Genomic DNA, 26,410 nt, shown 5'->3' on the forward strand with positions numbered 1-26,410 from the left:
AAATCAGTGTCATTTAGGTTAGCAGGGACATCTGGAGGTCACATAGTCCAACACCTCCACTCAGGCAAGGTCAGCTAGAGCAGGTGACCAGTTGGGTTTTATTACCTCCAAGGACAGAGATGCCACAACCCATCTGGGCAAACTTCCAGTGTTTGACCAACTTCAAAGTAAAAAAGTGTTTTCTTGTGTTCAGATGGAATTTCGTTTATGTTTTAATTTGTGTCCATTACCTCTTGTCCTGTCACTGAGCACTACTGAGAAGAGCCTGGCTCCCTCTTCATTCTCTTCCATCAGGTATTTTTACTTGGTAATACTTTATACTGATAAGATTCCCCTGAGCCCTCTCTTTTCCGGGCTGAACAGTCCCAGCTCTCTTCAGCCACTCCTAATGGAAAATTCATTTAACAGAGCAGCTCTTTGCTGGACTTGTTCTAGTAAGTCCATATTGTTTGTGTATTATGGAGCCCAGAACTGGATATAGTACTGAGCTAGATGTGATGTCAAGAATTAGATGCAAATTAGGAAGTTACTGGTTTTTTTGTTTTTGTTTGTTTGTTTTTTTGTGAGTGACAATACATCCAAGTAATACAGCACTGAGTTTACGAGGTAATGTTTAGCATTGGCAGTCTGTCAGTGCTTATAGACAACTCAGAAGTTGTAGATTTTGCAGTGAAAATACAAAATTTCAAGTATATAGTCCCACACACTTATGCATACAAACACATTTAGATGCTTTTTTCAGGGAACACTACATACTGAACTCATACCCCTTCAACCAAAGCAAAGACCATGCAGAATTATATTTTCGCATACCGTCTTAATTTGCCTTGTTTTGCACATACTTTGTGATGTGGTATTTAATTACATCTTCATGGATTATATTTTCCATTGGACTCCTGAATCATTTGGTGAGCAGGATAGACAATGTTCATTGAGTGAACAGATGTCCAATGTTCTGTTCTGTCTTTTGTTATTGTGAGTATGACCCTCCCAGCCTTTCTTACTGATTAGTATTTAAGACCTGGTACAGCGTATGACCTCAATATGTGCCACTCTGAATAGTGGCAGGATGAAGAGACATTGTCAGTCTAGTAGCCCATGCAATTCCCTGGAAAAGGGTGGGGAGACTAATAAATGTCTTTTTGGCTTTTCTTGTAATACTCAGTAAGATGAAATGGGAACCCAGGAAAAGAAAAATGAAGGCCAGAAGTATTTGGGATATCCATTTTGTAGCAATTGGGGACTGGTTCTTCATAGTACTAATATGTTCTGAAGAACTTTATGTTCTGTTTTCAAAGTATTGGACCTCTTTTCACCACTGATATCTGGGAATAGAAGCCAGGGTCTCATGGTCTCAAAGCATGCAGAAAATGAGAAATCAGTGGTTAAATGAGCATCTCAAAGTCAGGTGTAAGTGATCAGATAGAGAAGGGGAAGGAGAAAGTGATTTATGAGTCAGAAATTTCCTTCTTTTGGGCAAAAATCTGGAGGATATGCCTGCTTGCTGTACTTCTAGGCACACCACTTTTTCTGAGTCAGTAGCAAGAAGCTGGCTATTAATGATAGTAAGATCAACTCGCCCTTTACCTTTCTTCGCTTCATAGAAGCTGCAGTAGGATTCTCTCCACCCTTAGGATTGCCTGCACTGGGAATGGCTTCAAAGCCCTCCTCAGCCATGAGCAAACAGACTGAGGCCTCCTTCCACTTTTTCCCATTTTTTACTTCTCAAGCTTCCTGATAGCCTGTCTTGTCCCCTTCCCTTCTCATTCTGAGATCCTACCAATGCTGCCACGACTGACTTGGTCACTCACCATTGTAAGGGAACTCTGCAGCAGAATAGAAACATCCAGTTTTTCAGAGCAGCACCCTGTTAGGAGTCTCTCACTTTCTGTCTTTTCCTTCCTCCGATGCCATTCAACGTACACGTTCAAGTTTTGCTATGTAGGTTGCAAGGTGAAGAATCTGGCTAGACCTTTCCAGTGGACAGTCCTGATTTGATTTCAGAAAGAAAAGGGTGGCTATGGAAAAATTCATATGGCATCCCATTATCCTTCAGCCAGTCCCAGTCTGATCTTCTCATCCGTTGTTCTTTGTCCTTATCTCATTTTTGTGTTTGCAAGCTCAGTCTTCTCTCTCCTGGCTTTTCACTCAACTCCCAGTCCCCTCTCCTAGAAGGTCCTAGTTCCCCAGTCGTGTATGAATCCTCATTCTATTCTTCCACTCTCCTTCCATCTTTCCCTTTCTTCTGCTGCTGACTTTTAATCCTACAATCCTCCAGTTCTTTATCCAGCTGTCTTAATATAGTTGTATCGAGTTCTCCTCATGCATTCTCATATCTTTTTCTCATTTTCACACATTCTCTGAAACTCACTACCAGATATTTCCTTTTGTGCTGCCTATGAGATTCTCTAGACTTAATTCAGTTGCACACAAAAGTACTATTTGAATTGCCTGTGTGCATCTTGCCTGGCTTCCAGGTGCTGCTCCACGAAAGTATGGGTTTCTTATTTCAGAAACCCACCCAAAGCTAGGAGCTGTGACATCAGACTTAGGAAATAGTCTGCTGAAAAGATCAGTCCGGAGGTGAGCCTTGAACGCATGACTTTGTGGTCCATCCTGCCTGATTTTGTGATTCCGTGTCTAACAAAAAGAAAGCCTGTGGGCTTTTAGTTGTGAAACTCTAGAAAATTTCTACAGTGCAGTATTCAAATCATAATTTAAAAAATACTTACCAGTTGGACAAATTTGTCTGGGTTCCCTGGGGACTACAACTTGAATTATTATGTTATCTTGGCCTCTAGTGCCCCACATTTTTGGCTCTGCTATCAAAACTTGGAGATACAAAGACTGCTTAAAACAGAAGTTCCTTGAACATGCAGAAAATAACATATTTTTTTTTGCCTCAGTCCCAAAAGCAGCTGAACCCTTTCCCTCTGAAATTTTCCTTGCTAATTAACTGAGGCACACGCTTGCTGTGAGAAATTTCAGTTTGAATTGCTAACATTTGGCAATAAGCAGCTGAGAACAAGGTTATATAATGGGTTTAGAGTTTTACTGGCTCCTACCTGTACCATGGTACTGCAGTCTACGTGCATGTATTCAAACAGCTCAGTCTGCTGTGGGGGGTGATGAGGGGATGCTCCCCAATGGTACTTGCAACATGTGGACCAAGGCAAACACACTGTGCCAGAAAGCAGTCAGTAGCTAAGAAGCCTCACCAAACAGGTGAATGTGGGCATGGTGTCTCTGCAGTTTACAAATATGAGCAGATTTAGCTCTTGTACCACCACCTCCAGCAAGGTGTTGAGTTACAGAGAAGTGAAACAACTTACCCAGAATCACACAGGAAGCTTCTGGCTGAGCTAGGAACTGAAGTGTTGTGCACTGAGTGAGGCCTGTTAAGGTGCTTAAACCTCCAAAACCATTCTTTCGCTCCTATTCACAACAATTGATCTAACTGGAAGTAAGACAGGTCTCCAAAGTCTAAAGCACTATTGGGTTATAGCTGCTGAAGCTCACGATATTTAATCTGTGGGAGAGACCTCAGTTAAAAGCAGCCTGTTGACAGAGCGAAGGATATCTTTATACATTCCCTGAAGAATATATGATAGTGAAACAAAATTCCAGGAATGTATGAAAACAGTTTATTTTATAGCCCTTCAAATGGTAATGAATTAGGGTTTAGAAAGACCAGAGGGGAAGAAAACCTGCTTGAATGATGAAACCTTTTGTCTAATACACTTTGTAATTACCTCTGCTGAGTATTGTTTTTAACAGAATGCCGTGACAAAAATTGCTAGGTGGGCAATAAGAAAAGGAAATGGGATTTCATTTCTTGTGCACAGTATAGAACAGAACTATGTATTTAAGTCAGGTTTTTTTTTAATATTTAAAATGCTTCCTCAAATATAGCATGCTGGGTTAGTTAGTCTTACAATATGCTGACATTAAAATGGGAGAAAAGCCCTATTAAATATATCAGTAGAATAAAAAATGCAAGTAGTCTAAAATCTTATCCACTAAAAAAGTGGTCCCGGTAATCTCAATTAAAACAAATGCAAGGATTGTTAATCCATGAAATAGATTTTAAATTTGCATTAACTTGGTTTTGTATCTTTAGAACAATGCCTCCAAGCTCTTGCTGGCTATTATGGAAAGCAGGCATGACAGTGAGAATGCGGAGAGAATCCTTTTCAACATGAGACCAAGGGAACTGGTGAGAAAACTTCTGAATATTCATAAACCTTTTGGCTGAAAAAAATCTGTCATTAAAACATTTTAAAATGATCTGCATCTAGGTTGAAGAGTTTTGGCAGCATATAGTGACACAATGTATCAGGATAGTACTAATTCACAAAAGTACTTTAAAAGGATCAAGCATGCATGATTTCAGTCTTTACGACTTCATTATTTTTATCCATTCCAAGCACTTTTCTGTAATTGTTTCTTAACTAAATTATCATACTCTGGTAGACTGTCTTCAAGTACCCTTTGTCATGGGCTGGGAAATTAAGCTTGTACAGTTTGTGAAACAGTGCTAACAGAAATGTGTGCATGTGCATTTATATATACGGCTCATGAACAAACAACAAAAGTTACAGTTATTGCTGTTTTGGAATAGGTGTGATACTTGTATAGGTTTCCAAGAATGTTAAATAGATTGGAAGTCTGGAGAAATTGTTTCCAAACAAATGGACAATGTAACAACAGTGACTGGAAAACCTGTTTTGTGGGGAGATCTGTGGGCATCAGCAGGATCAGGCCCTTTCTGGGGAATGGAGGATTTTTCCCCTTGTTTGGAATTACCCCAGCGCCCTGCCCAGATCTGTATTTTCCTTTCCTTTTTGGCTTTTTTTTTTTTTTTTCTTTCTGTTAAACTATAAGGAGAGCTCTGAGTTGCATTGCAGCCTGCTCTATCCACAGAGGTATCACGCCTGCACTTTAAGTGCCAAAAGGCACTACCTGTGCTACCTGTTGATCTGTCTTTAAAACATCTGTGAAAATACCTTCTCAGAAAGACTCAACATTCCTGTTCCTTTCTCATGGTTGCAGTTTTGCTGACAAGAAGTGTAGCAGTTTGGAGCTTCATAAATACTTCAAGCTCTTCTTTATTCAGAAAGTGTTTCCCAGACTGCTCACTCTTCTTTTAGAACTGCAGGGCACCCATCCAAGCTTGGGCTGAACAAAGTGAATGTGTTCAAACACCGTGAGCTTTTTGAATGACAGTTATTTAATCTCTCCTTGGTTCGGCTTGTGTTGCAGGTGGATGTGATGAAGAATGCGTATAACCAAGGCCTAGAATGTGACCATGAGGAGGAGAATGGAGATGATGGCATCTCCCCAAAAGATGTTGGCCATAATATCTATATTTTGGCACATCAGGTATGTCTTTACTTGTTGTGCAACTGCTTCCAGAAAAGTGTTAAGTGCTTGAATTCCAAACAAAACTTGTCTGATCAAAAATTCTTTCTTGTGATTTCTGTCTAACGTTTGTGTACAACATGACCTTAGCTGGAAAGCTGCTGATAGCAGGACAAGTAAGCAGTCCCACTGTAAGAGTAGGCACTCTGAGGAATTTGGTAGGCAGTATTTGTGTGAAATAATAATGTAGAGCAAAGCAATTAATGTACACATAGCTTTGTCTTTCTTTAACAGATCATATATATCAATCAAATCGTAAATCAAGTTATTATTTCTATATTCTAATTAGTAGCTTCAGTAGTGGTATCAAGTGAACTTGAATTGAAAAGATTGACATTATTTTAGATATATTAATTACTCAGCCAATAAGAATAATTGGGCCTCTTTACTGTTGTCTCCATCTGTATTATGTTGTAGTGCCCTCAAACTCTTTCTGATCACTTTTTCTTCTCTCATGGAAAAGATAGAATATACGCTGATGGTTTTTGTTTAATGAGATACTCATTTTTCAGAGCAGTTGGTATCAAAAATAGTTTCTTCATTTTTCAATCACATTAAGAGATTTGAATGAAAGATTTTTTTAATCAAAAAAGTAAAGACCACATATTTCTTGATTATATCATAAATGATAGCATTTGGTATTTCAGAAGGGGATGTGTTTTTAAAAAATGTTTTTACTAAGTAAGAAGAGAGAAATAAAGGGAGTGTTCTTTATTATTATACTTGTTAAGTGTTTTTTGTTTATTCAGTATACTTAAGTGTTTTTAGGAATTAAATACTTAATGGAAAAAGAAAGGAAAGCAATCTTTAGTTACACTAGTATTATGCAATGTTTCTTTCAAGCAAGGAATGGAAAAAGTCTCTGAATTATGCTCACGTGCTTGCAGAACGTTTAAGGAATTTTTATTATTACGTTGTTGTTATGGATGACCATGCTCAACTCTTGTTTGATATGTAGGTCTGTACATAAGATACCCATCAAAGATCACAGTACTTTTGGAAAGTGTCTGTAGCTTCTTACATTGTATGACTATTTACTCCATGTATCAATGCTTATAATGAAAATTTAAATGTCTGCCAAATCAAAATGTCAGTATTTTATGTCTTCTGCTTACAGCTTTTGTTAAATGACTTAGCAGTGTTCATGTCAATGGCAAATAAATTTTGGGGAGTAGAATATAGACCTAAAACCATATATGTAGTGACTGCTGGGGTCATTTGATCAGAGAGGTCACTACTAAGGGTATGCTAGTTAGCTGAGGAGTAGGGTGAATTCTGTCCCTAGACAAGTATTCATGTGCCAGGGAAGCTCATGAACCCCTCCATAGCTGTTTGAAGTGCTTCACCTGTAGTGGGTGTTTTGGTTGTGTAAGGCTCATGGCAGCAATTTACTGTGCTACTTCTCGTTCTGTAGAATTAAATAGCATGATTGGCTCTGTATGCTGTAAAAAATTACCATCTTTTTACAAAAATTACTGTTTTCATCATCTTTCCATAATACAGTGCATGTGTCCATTTACAATGGCTTTGCAGCCATGTCAAGCCCCATATCAAAACAGAGCAATGGAAGGGCAGGCAATCTGGGGACTTTCCCTCTCCTCTGCTAATGAAAAGCTATGATTCTTGGCACAGAACTGCTGATCCTTGACCCCAAACTCTTTCCACATGTGCCCTTTTACTTGTTCGCGGATGGGCAGAATGTAAACTTGATCCCTCCTCAATAAAGCCATTGTTGCTGGGTTCCTTTTCTGGTTCCACTCTAACCGCCCTCTTCTGCTTTGCTGTGTCTGAGGGGCTTATTGGTGTCTGGGCCTTCCACTCAGCTTAGCCAACCTAATTTACATAACGTGTATTTGCTGTACTCCTTACAGTTCCACAGTCCATCTGACTTTGTTTTTTTCCTACAACCAGCATGGATCTTCAGTCACTTTCCTGACACTTGCATGTGACCACTTGCTCTAGTTACAGCTTTTTGGTCCCTCTGTATTAGCAGAATCAAGACCAAGAGTTCCTCTTTTTCTGTTGGAGCCCTCAAACACAGACAGTTTATTCTGGGGAGCCTAGACTTTCAGTTTTTGTCGTTGCACTTTTCAGGGCTCTGGTGGGTTCTGCATTTTGCCACCACTACATCCTTCCTTGCCCTTCCTGTGGCTGATTTTACCAGAAGCAAAAGGCATTCTTGTAAATGTTTGACCCGCAGTGCATAGAAACTTTTAAATATGTCACAAGCAAGGCTGAGATTTCTGTTATTAAAAATCCTTTACACCCTCTCAGCCCCCACCCCAAATGCACATGCAGGCACAAGTATGCACGTGCATACACACACACACAGGCAGACACAGATAGCCTGGGACACAATGGTAAGATATTGACTGTTAAATATGCCATGTCATAACAGTTACCACTTCTCTTCCAAATCTTTCTCTGTCCTCCTTCCCTTTACATTTTCATCCTTCTCCAGCCTGCCACATGCAGTAGCTGTGCTGCTCACCTTGCACTGGCTTCAGGGCTGTCTGGACACTGCTGTTCCCTACTTTCCTGTTCAATGTATTACGAGCAGGGAATGGAGCAGCACTAAAAGAAGAACTGAATTATCCATGAGGAACTTACCCTAAATTGCACCTTCACTCTGCAGCCTGGCTTTAGGGCAGGGACTCATTCCAGATGTAGCTCTTCTGCAGCCTCAAGCATAAGCTGGTGCATGAGGTTACATCCTGGAAAGATAAGCCTGTTATTGCTAAAGACTGGTCACAATTCTCTTGAAAATCCATGGAGAAGATTTTTTTTTCTTTGTCTTGTTCAAATGTCATGTTCAGAGCCAATACCTTGAACTTGACATTCCTAATTTCTTACAGTAGTCTCGAGTGAATACCAGTGGTATGTTACAGATAGTTCCATCAGTTCTTATACCTCTTCTTTTCAAGCTTCAGTCAAGAGTAATTGCTTTGTTGTTTTTATTGCTGTCCTATTTAAAAGATCCTGTTAAAGCAGGCTATGCTATCTTTTGCAAAGCTAGGAAGGCCATCGTCAAAGAGACTTTGTCTTGATGTGATGTCTCTGTAGAGTTTACAAAAGTTTTTGACATAGTAGCACACAATGCTTGAATACTTAGTCTAATGCTTCTGCACTAGAGGTGAGTAGGAGAATCAAGTTTTTAAATGGCTACAAAAATGAAATCTTAAAAGGCCAAATAAATCCTCTGGCTTTTCAGATGACTGCTTGAGCTTCCTAGCTGTTAGTTATAAAAAAGTATTTCAGCAGTTCGTAAACTAAAAAAGCTCTATAGGAGTTAGTAGTATTTCTGTGAAGTTCATGACCCCTTTACATTTACTATAAAATAAGAAAATGCAGTAGTTATAACCACAGGCTTCTATTGATTCCATGCATGTATATATGTGCTTCTGTTAACAACATATACTTCAGAGTGTTTCTCTGTGTTTTTCTGCTAGCTGCAAACTCTCTAAATCAGGCATGAAGCCCTAGCTAATGCACTGTACCTTTCAGCAGGAGCGTATTCATGAGTCTCAGAGAACATTAAATAAATTTACATAGCTTCTAGTCAGCTTGCAGCTTGGGAAGAATGCACTTTCATCTGCCCGTAGAACTGTGTAGACATGTCCTTGATCTAGAAGGATGTGAATATGTAAGCAGTAGGGAAGCAAATTATGGTACTACAATAGAATTTTCAGTGCCTTGTGACTATCCATCTGGTTCCCAAAGCTTTTATGGGAGTATGGAAGTACTGACCTAGTGTGGCATCCCTTTCATGATGCATGTTCTGAGACTCTCAGATGAGCAAAATGTTTACGCAAATGCTTAATTTTAAGCACATGCTTAAATGCCTTGCTGGAGAAGGAGCATAGGTCTTGAAACTCCAGTACATTGTAGCCTCCAGCTGAATAGGAGGGGTTTTGATGAGGTTAAGCTAAAATTTTAATAAAATCTCAAGGGAGTACCAAAACTACTTACATAAATATGATAATTTCCTAATGGCCCTAAGACTTACTGAAAAAACATTTCCTCCACCCTATAAAGCTAGAAGAAATTGACACTGCTTGTTGATATCAATGCAGGTATATGGCATAAATAAACACAAGCTTGATCTAGTTTATATTCTGATAAACTAACATGGTTGGAAGTTCCCTTTCATTGATAAATTCTTAAAAGCAAACAGGGGTAAAGGAAGCAGGATTTTGCTGTGACTTGTAGGGTTCTTGCTGCATGTACTACTAAGTATACTGTAGCAACTGGAGATGTCATACTCCTTCCCTTCGGGTGCTAATTTTAAATGTACTGAGCAAAATAAGTCATTCAGTCATATATGTTTTCTTTATAAAGTACATTAATAGCAAAATCAGTATTTCTTTATCAAATGTGACAAACTTTATAGAAGTAATCTTACTGCCATGTTTACTTCATGTAGTATACTACATACTGGTGTATACACTTGAAGAATATTTGCTAACTAGGTAATTTTTAATTGACAATATTACTGGTAATAATTAATGGCATGGATTTATAGTTTGGAAGTACTAGTGCGCTACAGGCTGTATTTTTTATTTTTAGAAGTTAGGGATTTTTTTGACACCTGACATAGGATTTGTTTGATAATGAGACTTGCATACAATATACTCACTAAGGAGAAAGTTAAGGCAGTTTTTTTGTTGTTTGTTTTTTTTGTATTTTTAAAGGTAGCTGTCCAAATACGTAAATTTCTATGAAGCACAAAGCTTTTGTTTCTGTGGCTTTCTGTTTATCATGCTGTCTATACCTTCCACTTTATTTTCTGCATCAACGCTGTGCCTAGAACCATGTGCATATGGGCACTTACATGCTACGACAGAACAGATAAATGACAATAATAACACTAATTCTGGAAGTATTTAAATAATTAGCTTTGGCTTTTATAGGTTTTGGAGCAGTTAAAAGCTTTAGTTAATTTTGTTTCCCCCTCTCTTAGAATAGGTGATATTACCCAGTTTTAGAGATGAAGACACCAAGCCAGAAGTAGGTGTAGACAGGAAGTCATTTAGCCATCATGGGAAGAGAAGACAGCTTGCTTGATCCCCAGCACTTTTCATTAACTGCTACACTGGTTTTCCTCCTATGCTCACTTGATCCCAGCTACTTTACTAATGAGGAAAATTGGCATTTAATGGGTAATACAGTTGACAGTTGAGAAGTGCATAATCACTGAGCACATTAGTACTCCAAGAGCCTTTTAAAGAGATCGTGCTAAAGTATATATTTCAAATAAAGTTTCTTGTGCTGCTAGTATTATGGATTGTTTGGATTGTTGAGGCCAGAAGAGCTTTCATAGTATAATTGATACAACTGGGGGAGGGGAGAGAGGAGTATTGGAAGGCTTAGAGGTTTTTTTATGTGTAGTTATTTTTGGTGTTGTAGTGTGAAGCAGCTGTTGGCTTTCCTTCACTTGGCTGTATTTTAACATTTAGATAGATGACCTTAGACCCTTGTTACTCCTTTTCTCTTGTGTGTCTGTATGCGTGCACACAGAATAAAATACATTTATTAGAATATGTGCTATAAGTTAAATGTGAATTCTCATATGGTTTGTCTCGATCTGCATACAATTCAAGTCAGGACAAAGGATTTCATGGCAAGACCTTGCTTGAAATGATGTGAACAGATTTTCCATGCTTTAATATTTGGGGAGCACGAGAATTATTACTGTGATAATGTTCCTCTAGATGGGAGATAGGATCACTGCCTGTAGCTTGTCCTTTGGTATGAAAATCCAAAGCTTTCTGAACTGGTAGGGTTGTCCCAGGCAGAATAACAGTATTCTGCATAAGGAAGTGTGACTGTAGTAAGGGATAAATTTAGGGTGACATATGACTGTTCAAAAAGAAATGTTGATGAAGAAAACAGAATGAAGAAGACAGAAATTATTTACTTAATAGCATGCATTTCCAAGCACCTTCTGTAAGCAAAGAAACGCCTGAAAGGCTGTTCAGGATAGGGAATAGGTGGAACCAGTTACAACCCCTGCATTCTGCAGAGGGCATTAATTGGCTAAAACAATAGCTTCATGGTTATACTATGGAAAAAGTGGAAACAGGATCCAAGTGGAAAAGTCTTGTAAGAACATCTTTCCCCTTCCCCCTGTATGGTGTTGTTAGGGGTCCATAACATTTACCTAAAAGAGATCTCCCTTTCCTTATGGGAACTGTGAGTTCCCAGATCACTTTGCTCTAAAAGATAGGCTCCTAGCTTCCCATAGCTAGGCTCCTAGATAGGCTCCTAGCTTCCCATAGGCTTCCATAGCTTCCCAACCTCATCCAGTTGGGAAGTACCTTTTAGCTCCAGCAAGGATCTGCCAGAAGAGCTGAGATCTTGCAACCGCATTGTTCAGTGAATTTTTAAATCTGCTGATCAACATTGCCTCTTTTTGCCAATCCTCCGGTAGACGCCTTTGCTCAAAAACAGCCCCATAAGCCTCTATCTTTACAAAGCATTAGATTGTGCCTAGGTTCTGCAGACAAAGATTTTAAGCTGATTCTCTTCCAAGAACGGAATAGCTTGGTTCATTTGGATTTCTATAAATCTCTGATGGGTGCACTCTACAGAAGCGGTGCCTTTAGTGTGCTAGAGCAGGATTTTGGAAAAAAAGACCTAAATACAAAAAGGTCTGAGTTTGTCTGGTGTAAATGGATGTACTGTACCAGTATCACTGGTTATATTGTGTGGATCTATAGATCAGTCAGGTTTTGTTATAGCAAGGAAAATTTTCAAATTTTGCAGCTGATGTGAGCAATCTCTCAAGGAACAGTTGTCAGGTATTCCTAGAGATAGCCTTCCCAAGCATCTGATGGGACTTGATGAAAAATACCTTATATACTTAAATAAACGGGGCTACCTTTTGAATTCAGAGGATTATCAGACCTATCCTTCATGATAAACCTGTCCTTCTGTCCTTCAGGATGAATAGCTCTGAGTTAGTACCATAACGATGCTTCCCTTGTGCAGGACAGGTAAAATTTTTAGATCTCAAGGATGCATTTTTTTGCAAGGCTTTGCTGAGGTTTGTAGCTTTTCATTTCCTTTTTTTTTTTTATTTTGCGTCTCTCTCTTAACAGCAAAGCTCTTGCTGATAGCAGTGCCAAAACAAGGGGCTAATGGGGACCAGTCCCAGAAACCTGACTGTCAGGGGACTCGTATCCTTGGCTGCCAGACCTAAAACTTATAGAACTTTTATGCTCCACATGTTGTTTTGTAGTTATCAACCTGATGAGACAGGCTATGGCATCAAAATGACACTGGCTAATTAAATGTCAGCAGAATCAGAAGCTGTTGCAAGGCTTTTACACTTAGATTGAAACAGAAACCAATGACGCACATCACCCTCCTTGCGGCTCATTAGGATGGTATATAACTCTACCTTTAGCCAGCTGCAGTATAGAGAGACAGTATGGAGGCTGCTACAGGAGCTTGACGCTAATGAGCACCCGAAACATTAAACAAATGTCTGTGGCTGTTGTTAGGTCTCAGGTTAAAACCTTGGCAACTTGTCCTTCGTTGTTAGGTCTCAGGTTAAAACCTTGGCAACTTGTCCTTCGATATTTTATTTTTCTTCCCTTCTTGGAAGCATTTTCCTCAGAATCCTGTCATGACTTTGACAGGGATCTACATGGGGACCTCTGTTTCCCTCTGGAGTCCTGTTGACTTGGGTTACTAGGAGCTGCTGGGATTCAGGCTAGATGTAGGCTGGTCACAAAGGTTTTATGTTATTTTCTACGGCTCTAGAGTTAAGATCAAGTATATATTATACATATATGTATGTTTTATTATATGTAATATTAATGAGGTATGTATCCTGTTTGACTGTGGTGACTGTGCATTTCACTAATGTACAGGTGGCCTTAATATTTCTTTTTTTATGGGGTTTCTTCTTCTGTCTTTAACTTTTTTAATCCTGTGTTTTTATGTTTTGTGGTTTACAAGATTTTTGTCATTGGGAAATATGTTGTATTGGTGTTAGGGCCCAAACGTTAAACCAGAAGAAATGTATTTTCTTTGTCGAATATCTGTGTTGTGAAATCTTCACATTAGTCCGTAGTTTTACTCTGAAAATTGCCTGTAGGAGAATGATATAGTCTTATTTAAGACATTTTCTGCTCTCAGGCTCCATTTACAGTCCTGTATTAGTAATAAACATACTACCTTTTCATTGCTGTCTGAAACAGCACGGGCTGGGGAGAATTACTTTAATTCCCTTTGGTTCTTTATCGCCAGCAGGCCAGTTACTTAGCTTCCCATTTTAAGAATGGGTCTTCATTTACCCATATCCTCAACTAGTATACATAGGACTGTCTCCACTGAAGGTAGACAAGTGATATTCACTTACACTAGTAGGGAACTTGACTTGTTGTCCTCAAACCTTACACCTATCTTAGAGCTTCCTACTTGCATCTTCCATACACAGTCTTCATTAGATGATAGATGGGCCAAAAAGAGCACAGCTTGACTTAAAGCTTTTCAGTTGAGTTTACATGGAGGAGTGTTAAGTAGAAATAAAAATAATTTTATTTGTAAGCAGTAAGTTCGATCCAGAAGCCAGTGAGAGACAATAAATGTGGAGCCACACAGTGCCATCTTTACCAAGTCACTCTTCAAATTAGACTACACTTTCAGTTGCAAATTTGCTCAGCTGCAAAATTGTCTGCTCAGAAATGTATGTAATGTAGCCACTTACTTTGTTCAGATTGCTGCAAACACCCCTTGTTAAGAAAGCTGTATTACACAAAGTGTTGAATTGTAATAGTCTACTGTAGGTGAAGGCTTGCTCTGGCAGAACTGAGGCCTTTCCATTAAAGGTGACCTTCAGATGAACCAAAGTGCTCTTTTTCTTATATATAAAGCACAACTAAGGTATTTTACTCTGAGCTAGGAGGAACTTGCTTTGTTTGTTTTGAAGAGCAGTGAGGGTAGCCTTGGAAATACCATGAAAGTGAAGTCTGGTCTTATTTAATATTATCAGAGCAGTTCTAATAGACCTCAGATATCTGCATGGTGAAATCCTACACCTTAATTAAAAACAGGGGGGGACGTCTTCTCTAACAAAGACATACTTTTTTAGCCTTCTCAATTGTTCCGTAGTCATTGAAGTAATTACAGGTTAACAAAAATAAAGAGCATTAATCAGAATGTCAAAATATGTCTGTTCCTCACAGTTGCTCAGTTTTAATTCTCATCTCCTCTGATGTCATAATTTTATTAGGTATCTCAGTCATCATAGAGTTTTCTAGAATAGACAAGATCTGAATTTGTAATCTGCAAACAGGCAGATCTACCTCAGTTGCCTTCCTCTTCATTTAAACTTACTTAACAAGCACAGAAAAATAAAAATGAGGTCCACTTTGCACTTTTTAGATGGCAGCTTTAAGAGTTACTGATTAAAAGCATCCATCTCTGAAAAGAAAACAGTTTCTCTGCTGTTATGTATTGGCAATGATTTTCAGAATTTGTTTTTTGAATGGTGTGTGGCAGCCTTAAATGAACTTTGACTTTCCAGTCTTTTCTTTCTATGAGTTTGCCTGCAGAGCACCATTTAGCTGCTAGCTGTTTGGGTAAAGCTGCATTATTTGTGAATGGTTGATGAGGACAGAGATGTAATTTTTTCACTTTTTGATTTCCCACCATGAACTGTTGCTTCACAGGTATCGGGTGAAACTGCTCTACTGAGGACATAGCCATAATACAAAGTTAGAAAGAACAACTCACTGTTTTAATTTCTCTTCTCTTTATTTCTATGTCCCTAAATTATTTTTAAAGACATTTTTCTCTGTTAATTGGAGGGTTAGCAAGTGTTCAACAGCATGATTAAAGAAGCTGGGAAATCTCACCACTGTAATTATATGGAGGGAGACATCTCTCATTCCCTGTCTGTCTCCACAGTTGGCAACTGTCCTGTTTCATACCCCACAAAGTATGTGCATCAGACCCCTGCAGAGATGAGGAAATGCATGCCTTTTGAGAGTTTGTAGCTTCAGCTGCTTACATACTACTTTAGTCTGATATGGTTTTGACTCTGAATGACCAAGTTATAGTTTTTTGTGTGTTACAGAAATACCTGTCAAAGAGGTGGGATACTAACAAGGTTGTCTGAACAAACTTATTACCTCACTATTGCTGTAACAAGTAGGATGGTCACATTAATGGCTGGATCTCAAATGTTTTAATCATGGAGGCTGACTGAGGACTTAACGCCCCTTAACAAGCTGCTTTGAAGATTGGTAGATGGCTTATCCAAGCCTGTACAAGTACAGAGGCACTCTACCAAAACCTAGGAATGTATAGTAGAGCTGATGGGTATGATAGATAGGGCTGGTGAGCTACATCCAGGTTGGGGGGGTCACACTGTGCAAAAGACAACATGGCACTATACTGTAAACACGAGATGAAGCCTAAGGATGGGAAATGTGAGGAGAGAGCTGGAGATGATGCAAGTCTCACACTTCAAGTGAAAGGCAGAGCTGTTTTCCATGTAGTTTGGTTAGACCCTGGAGAAAAGTGAGAGCCCATTCTGGAAGTATCAGTGCTTGAGTTGCTTTATTCTCTACGCCTGGTGTCAGAGGAAGGGAGGTTGAGTGGCAGTCAAATACTAATCTTATGGCTTAAAGAAGAAAATATGGCCATACCTAAGGCTTAAAGACTTAAGACTGTGGTTTCCCCTGCCACATTGCCCCCAAAATAAGAATCATGATCAGTTTCTCCTTTTGCCTGTATGGATAGCTAGCCTTCCTTTTCTTTACGATCCACGTGATAGGTAGCAATAGATAGATATTTTGCAGAGAGTATCTGTTCTGAATAAGAAGAGAAACCTTGGAAGTAAAGTGCTTGACGATAAAAGGATTTGGAGAGTTCCTGGAAAGGGTATGCCATTCACAGCTCTCTTATCTCAAGCTTATGTATATATTTTGTATGTGTGTAGATTGTTGGTGTCTTTTAGAGGTGAACAGTTTTCCTGCTATGTGGATTTGGGATCCATATGCTTGCTGATCTGTTGCTGTTCTTGGTTGTTGTCAGACTGGGTGTGTAACATGTTGATAAGCATGTTAATAAAGTCTTATTTTGGGTGCAATGTTTTATCTGCCTTTCACAGAAGTTACATGTAACTGGGATCTTGTTTCTTATTATACCATTAAGAAGACTAGCTCTAGTAGTTCTGCTTTTTCTTCCTTTTCCGTTGAACTGTCTTATCTTCCCATAATCATGTCTGACACTCCCATTATCTATTTATGTCCTTCTTTCCTATACTCCCCAAAATTTTGCTCACAGTATTTACATGAGGCTATCTACAAGTGTAGTTGTCTAATTGTGTTGGAACACTCTATTGCATACTGTTGTCCACATCCTATGTTCAGTATGGCCACTTTATACCAAAAACCAGATGTGACTGATGTGTGCATTGAGCCAGTTTGGCTCATTTAGGCACTGCTGCTCATGACAGTTTATCTGTACCTTGGAGAAGTGTTTCACACCCATCCCCTCAAGTTAAATTTTGTTTTGTTTCAGCACATATTCTATCAGCAGACCTGAACTTTACCCACATGCATAGTACTCTTTTTTTTGCAAGTAAGCTTTGCCTGTGAAAGAAATTACGAAGAAGACAAATGGAAGTAAAGCTAGTTGAAATATTAGCAACTCATTTTGTCTTCTGCTGGCTTTCATCAGGGATAAAAGAACAACAAAACCATATCAGAAGTAGTAATAAAATGACTATGGGGACTGCAAACATAATAGTGATAGAGATCACTTAACTGTGATGGCTTCTTCTGTGTGATAATTTCAAGGTGTTTTATTTCTCCATACCCTGGAAGGTAGATTACTATTATCCACAATTTGAATCACACACCACGTGGAGGCAGGGACTAGAGGTGATGTCTCAGCAGTTACATGGGGCCACAGAAGACCCAGGAACAGAATCCAAAGAGTCTGGACCACCCAGGGCCTTGCTCATGTACCACAGGCCATCCGGGGAATATTAGCTCTAAACCCTTTTGGTTGCTCTGTACAGTATAATCATCTAAATGAAATCAATGAATACTTGATTTGAGAGCCTCCCATTGCTCCATCCCTGCTGTTCCTAATGTTTGTTAACAGATTGTTTTGTGGTAGAGTGCAAAGGTGCCGCTCTATAAAACTGTAATGACTTCTGGAAAGGAAGTTGCCCTATGTATTGCAGAAAGCACCATTCAATTTTGATTGGAACATGGGGAGTTGAGAAGTTGTTATTACTGTTAGTACAGCCAACTGGAATAAAAATTTCTGCTCAGCTATGGTTAAGATGACATTTCCTTTTTCTTTGCTTTCTCTTTCTCTCCTTGTTTACCAATGGAATATGAGTGTTTTCATTCACCCTGGGCAGGGAGCTGGAGTGCGGTAAGACCCTGGCACTCAGAGGAAGAGTATCTCACTTTCTGTCTCCTGTCCTCTTGTGTGTCTCACCCATCCCATTTGCTACTCCTTTCGATTTCTCTTTGCTGTTGTTTCTCAGTCCTTGGGGTTTTTCTTGTCAGTCTCTCAGCAGCTTTTTTATCCTAGAGAGCCTAAGCAGAAAATGAAATGTTTGGTGAGATGGCTGGGGTTTCCCCTTGTGAGGGGTTTTGGTGGTGTCAGATCTCACATTGCCTGGCTCTGGGAGCCAAGGGACTGAAGGGGGAAAAAAGGAGAAGGGATTGCAGCTGTAAATGAGTCCCAGCTGCATGAGTCTGTTTGCGCAGCAAGGTGAAAGTAATCTGAACAGGTGCTGCTCTTGCTGCAAGTTAGATTCCGTTTCTTTTCTCCCTGGTGAAAGACCAGTGGCCTTTGGGCAGGCAAACTACAGTACGGTACATCTCGTTACTGAGTAGGTATGAAGATAATTTACAGCAAATCTATCAGATCTCATGCACTGCACATCAAGTCTGTACAAATAGCTCTTGGCTCACTTTCCCCAACGTCCACAGGGCATGAACTTCGAGGATTGTCTAGAGGTCTCACCATGCCCTGCCACGCTAGACGGGGCTGACTGGCACACCAAAAGGTTTGCCAGCGAGCTGAAGCAGGTGCTTGGGGTAAAGGCAGAGAGGGCACTGTGCAGTGCTTGCAGCTTGCACGTCTGTCCAGTCCCCTCACCGCAGTGAGCCCCAGCAGCCAGCACGCTCCCCAGCTGCTGCCCTGCCCCTGCCAGGCCTGCTTGTGTGCCAGGAACCTCCCCATCAGATAATAGATTGTACTGCTGCCTTACAAGTAAGAGAAGAAACTCGAGAGAAATGGTGACAAGCATAATGTATATAGGGGTGAAAGATGTTTTTCTCTATTTTAAAAATTTTTGTAATACTTCTCAGTAGGAATACTTTATAGTGTTTCATGGCACAGAGACTATTTGTGTCTTTATTTGTATTTTTCAGCCAGTTATCCAGAACTTATAGTAATACTTCTTTGGCCTTTTCTAGAAAATCAATTTAACACATTTGACACTTTGCCAGTGAACTGACTCTTCCATGAAAACCATGCTTGTTTACAAGACACTAAGCTTCACCCATTTAGATCCCTTTGTGCTGTTCTAATAAAAAAAAATCATCTTTACCCCCCAGGTTTGATAGTCTCTAATTGCTAGAGAGTTGAATGAATATAAATAGATCTCTCAGATTTCCAGGGTCTTCTGCCTGCTGTTTCTAGCTCATATTTATAGGACTCCTGTCCTTTTTTGGGCCTGAAGCAAAGCCTGGTGAAATCGGAAGGGGTTTTGACAACTGTCCCATCTGTGTACTGGGTCAGCCTCCGATGCAAACCATGCTACAGAGGAAACCCCTTACAGCATACGAGTTAGAACCAAGGACTGACTTGTTCTTTTAAAAATACAGAAGGGATTTTTTCTGTGTTTTACAGAGATAATGAAATATTGAGAGTTACTTTCTCTTTTCCCAGCATTTTTTCCACACACGCACACATGTATACGTACATACTTTAGCAAACCAATCCAGTATCCCAAGTCAATGAGTTATTGAGAGGCTGATGGCATGAATGTTCACAGATTTAAATCACTCTTTCTTTGAGAAGATTAAAATAATTGCATTTATGTTGAAGGAAATTTTGACTTTAAAACAAAAAGCCTACAGGAAAGCTATATATTGTTAATTGCATAAAATGTGTTTGCTGTGTTTTTCCATGCTACTGATCATATATAGAATCCCAAATGACCAGCAGATCTGATTTTATAATCATTTTGTGTGAGGAATTCAGACTGAGTATTACTTGTAATTCTGTCATTTTTCCTAGTGTTTCTTTATTAACGACATCAGTGTTCTTGGTCTGTCCTAAATCTTTCACAATTTGTACTGATGTTTATTACAGTATTTTTCAAATTTTTGAAGCAAAAGTCTTTTAAGATGAACAACAGTCCTTCCTGGGGAACTGACTGAAAGCCAAATGATCTTTATTCATATAGCTATTGCCTTACACTTCCCCTCTTTAGAAATCACTGCTCCATTATATGTTATTGCTTCCTCTTCCTTACATGCCTTTGTGAGTAGTAAAGTACAGTGTTGACATTTAAAATATCATCACTGGTATGGTTGATGGATGAGTGAATGACTGACTGAGAGAGTTCTCAGAGGTGATTTCTTTGGGGCTCTAAAATTCAGGCTCTAGTGAAGACTGTTTTCTGTATCAGTTATGCTCTCTGCATATTTTTTAGCTTTGTTTTGCAAATGTGAACAGGGCTGTTGTTTTTCTTAGTCACTATAGTCCATGTCCATCTAGTGTCTTGCCCTTCAGCTGCCCCAAAAGATTTGTGCAGCACTATAGAAGCAACACAACTACATCACAGGAGTTAAATGTGTAAAAGTGTCAGTCAGAGCTTGCACAGCCTTTACATGCCAGTCACAGACTGTCACCTAGAGCATATTACCAGCTTGGATAAGCTTTCCATATTTTAGGTTACGGTTTGTTGCTATATAGCTATTTTCACTGCTGTGTCTTTGATCTCAGAAAAGGCTCTGCACTGGTCAGGAAGTCTGTTGACATAGTCCTATTTGCCCGTGTGTGCCCTGGAGTTCATTACAGGATGAAGGAAAGATCATGAAGGCAAAGCTTCAGAAAACATTGTTGTTGCCAAATAACATAACATTTATAAAGCCGTTCTGTGTCTTACTGTGGTCCTCTGCTTTATATCTGAGCAATCCACGCCGTTCTTTCACTGATACAGCTTTGACAATACAGAAATATTAACAGTACTTATTACTGTGGCAATGTGGAGGAATCCATCTCACTTAAGAACTGTAATACAAGTAGAAAATAGAGATATACCCTTTGCCCTGAGATTACTGTCTGAAGGTCTAGACTACAAAAAGTCAATGGATACAAAGAGGTGGGAAGCAGAAAGAAACGATGTTATGAGCACTTACGTTGTAGCACTACTGTTGACAACTTTAGATAGGTTTCACTTCTGAAATCTGCTGTATCTCCTCCAGCTTGGTCAGCAATTCCTGGTCGTTTCCAATGTGTCTCCAGAACAGGAGTTCCTGGCCCATTCTTCAGATTATTTTATCCAATGCTAGTGTCGGGAAACCCCAGATAAATGATGCTAGGCTCTGTACACACAGATCAGCACAAGATAGTAACTGTCTAAAAGCACAGTCTAATAAGGTATAATGAATCTCACTGAATGCACATGGTTTTAACGTATGTGGTTGCTGTTCACATGAAACCTGATAGTGAAATATGCACTGTATCGGTGCTGTCTCAAATCACCAGCAGTCTGTTAAATTAACATACTATACTCGTCAGTTCCATTATGGCCGAAGAGGACTGAGATGATTTTCCCTTTTAACACATGTGGTAAGGGAACTTTCAGTACTGACATTTATTAAGACATACTTTTATAATACTAGTTATGGACAGTTAAAAGCATATCAGGAATCAATATCTTGAGATTTTATATGTGTTATAAATGGTATTTCCAATTCTGTTTACAAATTCCAGTATATTTATAAGTTAAGGTTTTTGTGGTACTAATGCAAATTCCAGAATCTATGTAAGTCCATTTCTCCAAATTGTCATTAATTTGAGAAGAACTGTCCATATATCCTTGACTTGTCATTTATTAGGAGACTCAAAATCTTGATGGTTGACATGGGAGACAAAGAGCTAACATACAGGCAAATGTCTTCTGTGTTACGTAATATAATAAATAAATATTTAAATAAATATAAAATAAATATTTAAATGAATAAATATTTAAAAAAATAAAAGGACTATATTTGCTTCTGGTTATGCTAACTCTTCACTCCAAGCAGGGTGTGATTGCATTCTATCTAGTCAGCTCTTTTCTTTGTGTGTTAAAGAAGAGATATAGCCAAAGTAAGGGCCATTTAGAGATGGACAAGGAAAGTAATTGAGTCACAGAAAGTCTTCTATTTGAGAAAGGATGGAAAAGATAGAGAATTTTTTTTTTTAATTTAAAGATGAGACAGGTAACAGAGGACATGACATTAGTGTGCAGAATGATGAATGATACAGAGAAGGCGAATTGGGTGCTCTTGCTTGCCCTTTCTTAAGTACAGAAGCAGGGGGACATTCAATAAAGCTGAAAGGCAAAAATAGTAATGCTATTTGAAGGCAGTTTTTAAACAATAATTACCTTGTTTTCACAAGCTCATCGTGTTTCTCTGTGATGCTACTGCATGTATTGAGGGGGATGCAAAATGCCTGAATTCACGTTGTTCTTTTAAGCAGATGTTGTGGACGTACAAAGACTGCTGACTGGATCAGGTTATATGCCTTGTGTGAAGGAGAACTAGTCAGTCTTAAGGATATCTTTTAGCCTTAAAAATAAGTGGAAGATTCATAAGGTGTAAATAAATGTGGGCAAATAGGACTATGTCAACAGACTTCCTGACCAGTACAGAGCCTTTTCTGAGATCAAAGACACTATCAATATATTTGCTAGATAAAGCAAAAAGTAAGTATTGAAAGCAGGTATCTATTAGTGATGGAAAGAATATTGTTCTGCAGTTGTCCGCCCTATGATTTTTGCATGTGTCCTGAAGTAAGTATCAGCTCGTGACCCTTTTAAAAAAAGGCTGATATTCTGCCACATTGGCTCAGTGCTCTACTCTTAAGGGCCAAGCAGACTTCTGTCCATGAGTAATTGGTAGGAAATACATTTATTCTTTCTGACTATTTATCCTGAATATTCTTTTGGTTTTGGATATTTCATTTAATATTCTTCTTTGATTAGTAAGTTTTTATAAAGAGCTAGAAGAAAATGTATTTTGTAGATTCTGGGGAACTTTGATAAACAGAATAAATTGTACATGTACCACTCTCCCACCATTCTTAGATAAAAAAGGTATGGCGAGACTTGCAAATGACTTAGGAATGAGTGTGATCACTTTCTGGTTAAATTACTAAATTTCTGTTTAGATCAATTTTTACTTTTAGACTTGATCCCTGACACTCTTTTTGTAGATTTGTAATTAATTTATAACTCCTCAACATTCTGCTTTGTTTCACTTAGTACAACTCTAACCCTCTTGTGGTGTTCAGCAGTTCAATACCTGGTTCCTGCAGTCATTTCTAATGTTTGCGTCCAGTCTGTTGTGGTAATGTCTGTGTAATGGTTAAGACCTGGATAGTGACTGTAAGATAGCCTTTTCTTTCTATGCCTCAGTTTCCCCCACCTTAAAATTGGGAAACTTGTATCATCTTCCTGGATGAAACACCTCAGAGTTTTTGGATGAAAACCACTCTCTATTATATAGGGAAAACTACATGTTTAGTAGCATTTCTTCATGCTTTTCTAATTAAGTCTTTTGTTTTTCATTGACCTAAGAGAAATCATGAATGCATTAGCTGACACTATCAATATTAACCTTTGTGAAGTTATCAAGCATTTTAAATATTCACAGTTCAACAAGATCTGATGTATTTTATGAATCATGCAAAGTATATAATTTGGATAAGTTTGTAGGAGGAATTACGTATTTATGTCTGTGCATGCACACGCATGCTGTGTATATAAGCTGTACACTAAAAATGTATTTACCTGCCATTGTAGTCCAGCTGCCTCTGAAATAGTTACCTATGTTATCTTGGCAGCCCTGAAATTCCACGCCACAACATGGTGAAGAACAGTTTAGCCACTTGAAATCACAGAGAAAATTTAATTGTAAGTGTAATTACTAGTCAGAAGTATGCAAATTTTATGTCTAAACTCAAGTGAAAAGAAACATTCAGTCGAATTTTTTGGTATCTGTCAAAAAACGTCCAAAAACCATCTAGGCTGACGGCTAAGCTGCCATCCGTAAATCTCAGCCAAAGACTTGCTGCTGACTTTTTAAGACTAAATTATTTCTGTTGTTCTCAAGTAATTACATTTTTGTTGTTATCTGTGGAAGGAGCCCCACTGGGTTCAGCATGTAAGTATATGGGGGGGAGGAGGAGAGGATTTGTGTTAGTTAAGTGGAGATGATAAAGCTGAAAACAAAGCAGCAGGATATAAATCCGTTTTTTTTTTTCTTTCTAGTTGGCTCGTCACAATAAAACATTGCAACAGATGCTGAAGCCAGGGTCAGATCCAGATGAAGGAGATGAAGCCTTGAGCTATTATGCCAATCATACGGCACAGATAGAGGTAAAGAATTGCTCATTAGAAGATTGAGTATGAGACACGTTTGCATCTTGTGCAGGGCATGTCACCTCTGTTTAGACTTCGGAACAGCAAAGCTTATTCAAATGTGTAGATTATTTATGAGACGAGAAAGTTGAGTGATATGATTTTGGCTGTGGGAGAAAAAGGAATGCACCTATGTTAAAAGTGGCTCCAAATAATCATTTTACAGTAGCTTTCTTTTGTGTTATCAACCATGTTTTTTAGGGAAATAATGACTGTGGATAGTAGCTGTGTCATGAAGTCAAGAGTAATCTTGTGTGGTGCATCACTCAAATAAATAATCATGAGTTTCAAAGCCAGTGATGCTAACTGATCAAATTAAAAGTTTGGCTGCAGTACAAAGAGGTTTTGAAGTGATGTAGACATTCAGTATGGCTTTTGTTTAAAAGAGCAAGGCTTAGCCTGTTCATCTGTTCTTTTCTCTATTTTAAGCTTTACCGCTGCAATGGATTGGATTTAGATCAAGAACCACAGAGGTATTTAGGTTCTTAACTCTTGTACCAGTTCCTGTGTTCTTACAGGTTTCATGGGGTTATAGGCATCAAGATGGGAGTTGGGAATTGAAGGATCTCTAGCCCTTAGTGGCTTCATAAAGAGAAGAATGTCTCTGGTACAAAGATGTCTGCTTCCATGGACTGAAGGAAGAAGTGGCATCTGGCTATCTCTTGGACATGCTTTATCAAGTCCAAAATTGGCTGAGTATGAAAACTGTACAGTGTGTTTTCACACAGGACCAGCCTGAATCTGAGCCAATATTTTAGCTTCAGTGGACTCCCAGGCTCCATCTAGTTTGGACCTGAGCTTGCATGTACAGGGAGTGGTCTGATGCAAGCACCTCAAGTCCACTTTGTCGTGGCTGCTGTCAAGACAGGCTGCTGCTGGGGTCCTTCCCTGTGCTAGCCAACATCCTTTTTGCCTGATAATGTTCACATTGTATCTCCACAAGATAGATGGAAGCTCCATGAATGTTGTGGTTGTCCAGACAGCAGCTAAGTGCTCCTTTTAACATATTTTAACACTATGGAAGCTCCTAAGTTATCTCTTAGCAAGTATCAGCTGAGTAAGTTGTCTGAGTAGACTGCAAATTTAGGTATCAAAACAAGCACTGTGGTCTGCTTCTACATGGCCAATAGCTTCTTCCAAGAGTAGTTTCTAAAACCTCCTGCAATGTCATGGCTGTTAAATCCAACAAAGCCTGTTTCTTCAGCAGATATGGAGGGATCTATTTCATGGCCCTCTATTGTCTGGGAGGCTTTTTGAATACCATTCTGCAGAGCAGCACATGCAGCCTACCTCTTCATTTGAGTCCTTGACTGAACTGATGTTCTGTCAGGGTCCTTCACTTGCCCCATAGTCCCATTGCACATCTGCTGGCTTGAGAAGCAACTGCTTACTTAGGATGCTTCAAAATAGCCTGTTCAATTTCACATAATGCACATGTCCTTGGACAGACATGTATAATTATCCTTCATTTCTAATGCAAATGTGCTTGAATATGTTATATGTAAAAATGGCTTAAGACGGGTTTGATTTTTAGTATGTTCACATAATTAATATGAATTATAGGAGAGAAAGTAGGGTTCTTAAATGCAGGACTGTGACTGGAAAAGTGAAACTCATCCCAGCTTTGCTCCTAAATCAAATGAATGTTTGCTGTTCTTTTACTGAACGCAGTTTTAGACCTGTTCAGCATTTCAGATACAGCTCCCTGATATTGGGGTATCTCATTTGTTTTATTTGAAAGTCAAATAGTCTGTGGTTGTGTTTTTTTTGTTGTTGGTTTGTTTTTTTTTTTTCTCTCCACTGCTGCCTGTACAGGAACGTGTGTTTAGGAGTAAAAATGAGTTTTCTACCCATTTCTCCATTATTAGTAATGCAGACTCCATGATCAGAATGAGAAAGCAATTTTGATGACAGTGTAGTGAGATGGCGTAAAATCTAGCTTACTTACCAATAACTCAGTAGGCTCTGAAATAAAAACAATGCAAAACCTTGTTTTTTTGCCAAGTAAGCAGAGAAAGACTGATAAGATATGGGTTCTATCTGAGTAACAAGGCGCTATTTTTGCATGTTCACCTTCACAACTTCTGTCATCATAGAAATAAATTCAAGGTGAGGAAAGAATTCTATAATCAATCAGAAAGCCCCTGAGCTTCAGCACTGTTTAGTGGCAGAGATTCATTTCAATCCATTGCAAAATTGAAGCATTCTGAATTGGAACATTTTTTTACATTTGGGGTAAGTTTGGACCTAGGTTTCAGTTGAGGCATATTTTTGCCACTGTATTTTCATGCAGGCTTTTGGAGA

At 38.9% G+C, this 26,410-nt stretch overlaps 1 protein-coding gene across 10 annotated transcripts in view; it reads left to right on the forward strand.

The window, feature by feature from the left end:
- Positions 1-26,410, forward strand: part of ITPR2 (inositol 1,4,5-trisphosphate receptor type 2) — a 269,668-nt gene that overhangs the window by 194,621 nt on the left and 48,637 nt on the right. For all 10 annotated transcript variants that reach the window (XM_080580204.1, XM_080580210.1, XM_080580206.1 and 7 more), the window contains 3 exons: positions 4,121-4,216; positions 5,263-5,382; positions 23,957-24,064. In XM_080580204.1, coding sequence (XP_080436330.1) covers positions 4,121-4,216; positions 5,263-5,382; positions 23,957-24,064 — 324 coding nt within the window. The remainder of the gene's footprint in view (positions 1-4,120; positions 4,217-5,262; positions 5,383-23,956; positions 24,065-26,410) is intronic.

This window comes from Anser brachyrhynchus, assembly GCF_964034855.1.
Source record: "Anser brachyrhynchus genome assembly, chromosome: 1".
NCBI classification, from domain to species: Eukaryota; Metazoa; Chordata; class Aves; order Anseriformes; family Anatidae; genus Anser; species Anser brachyrhynchus.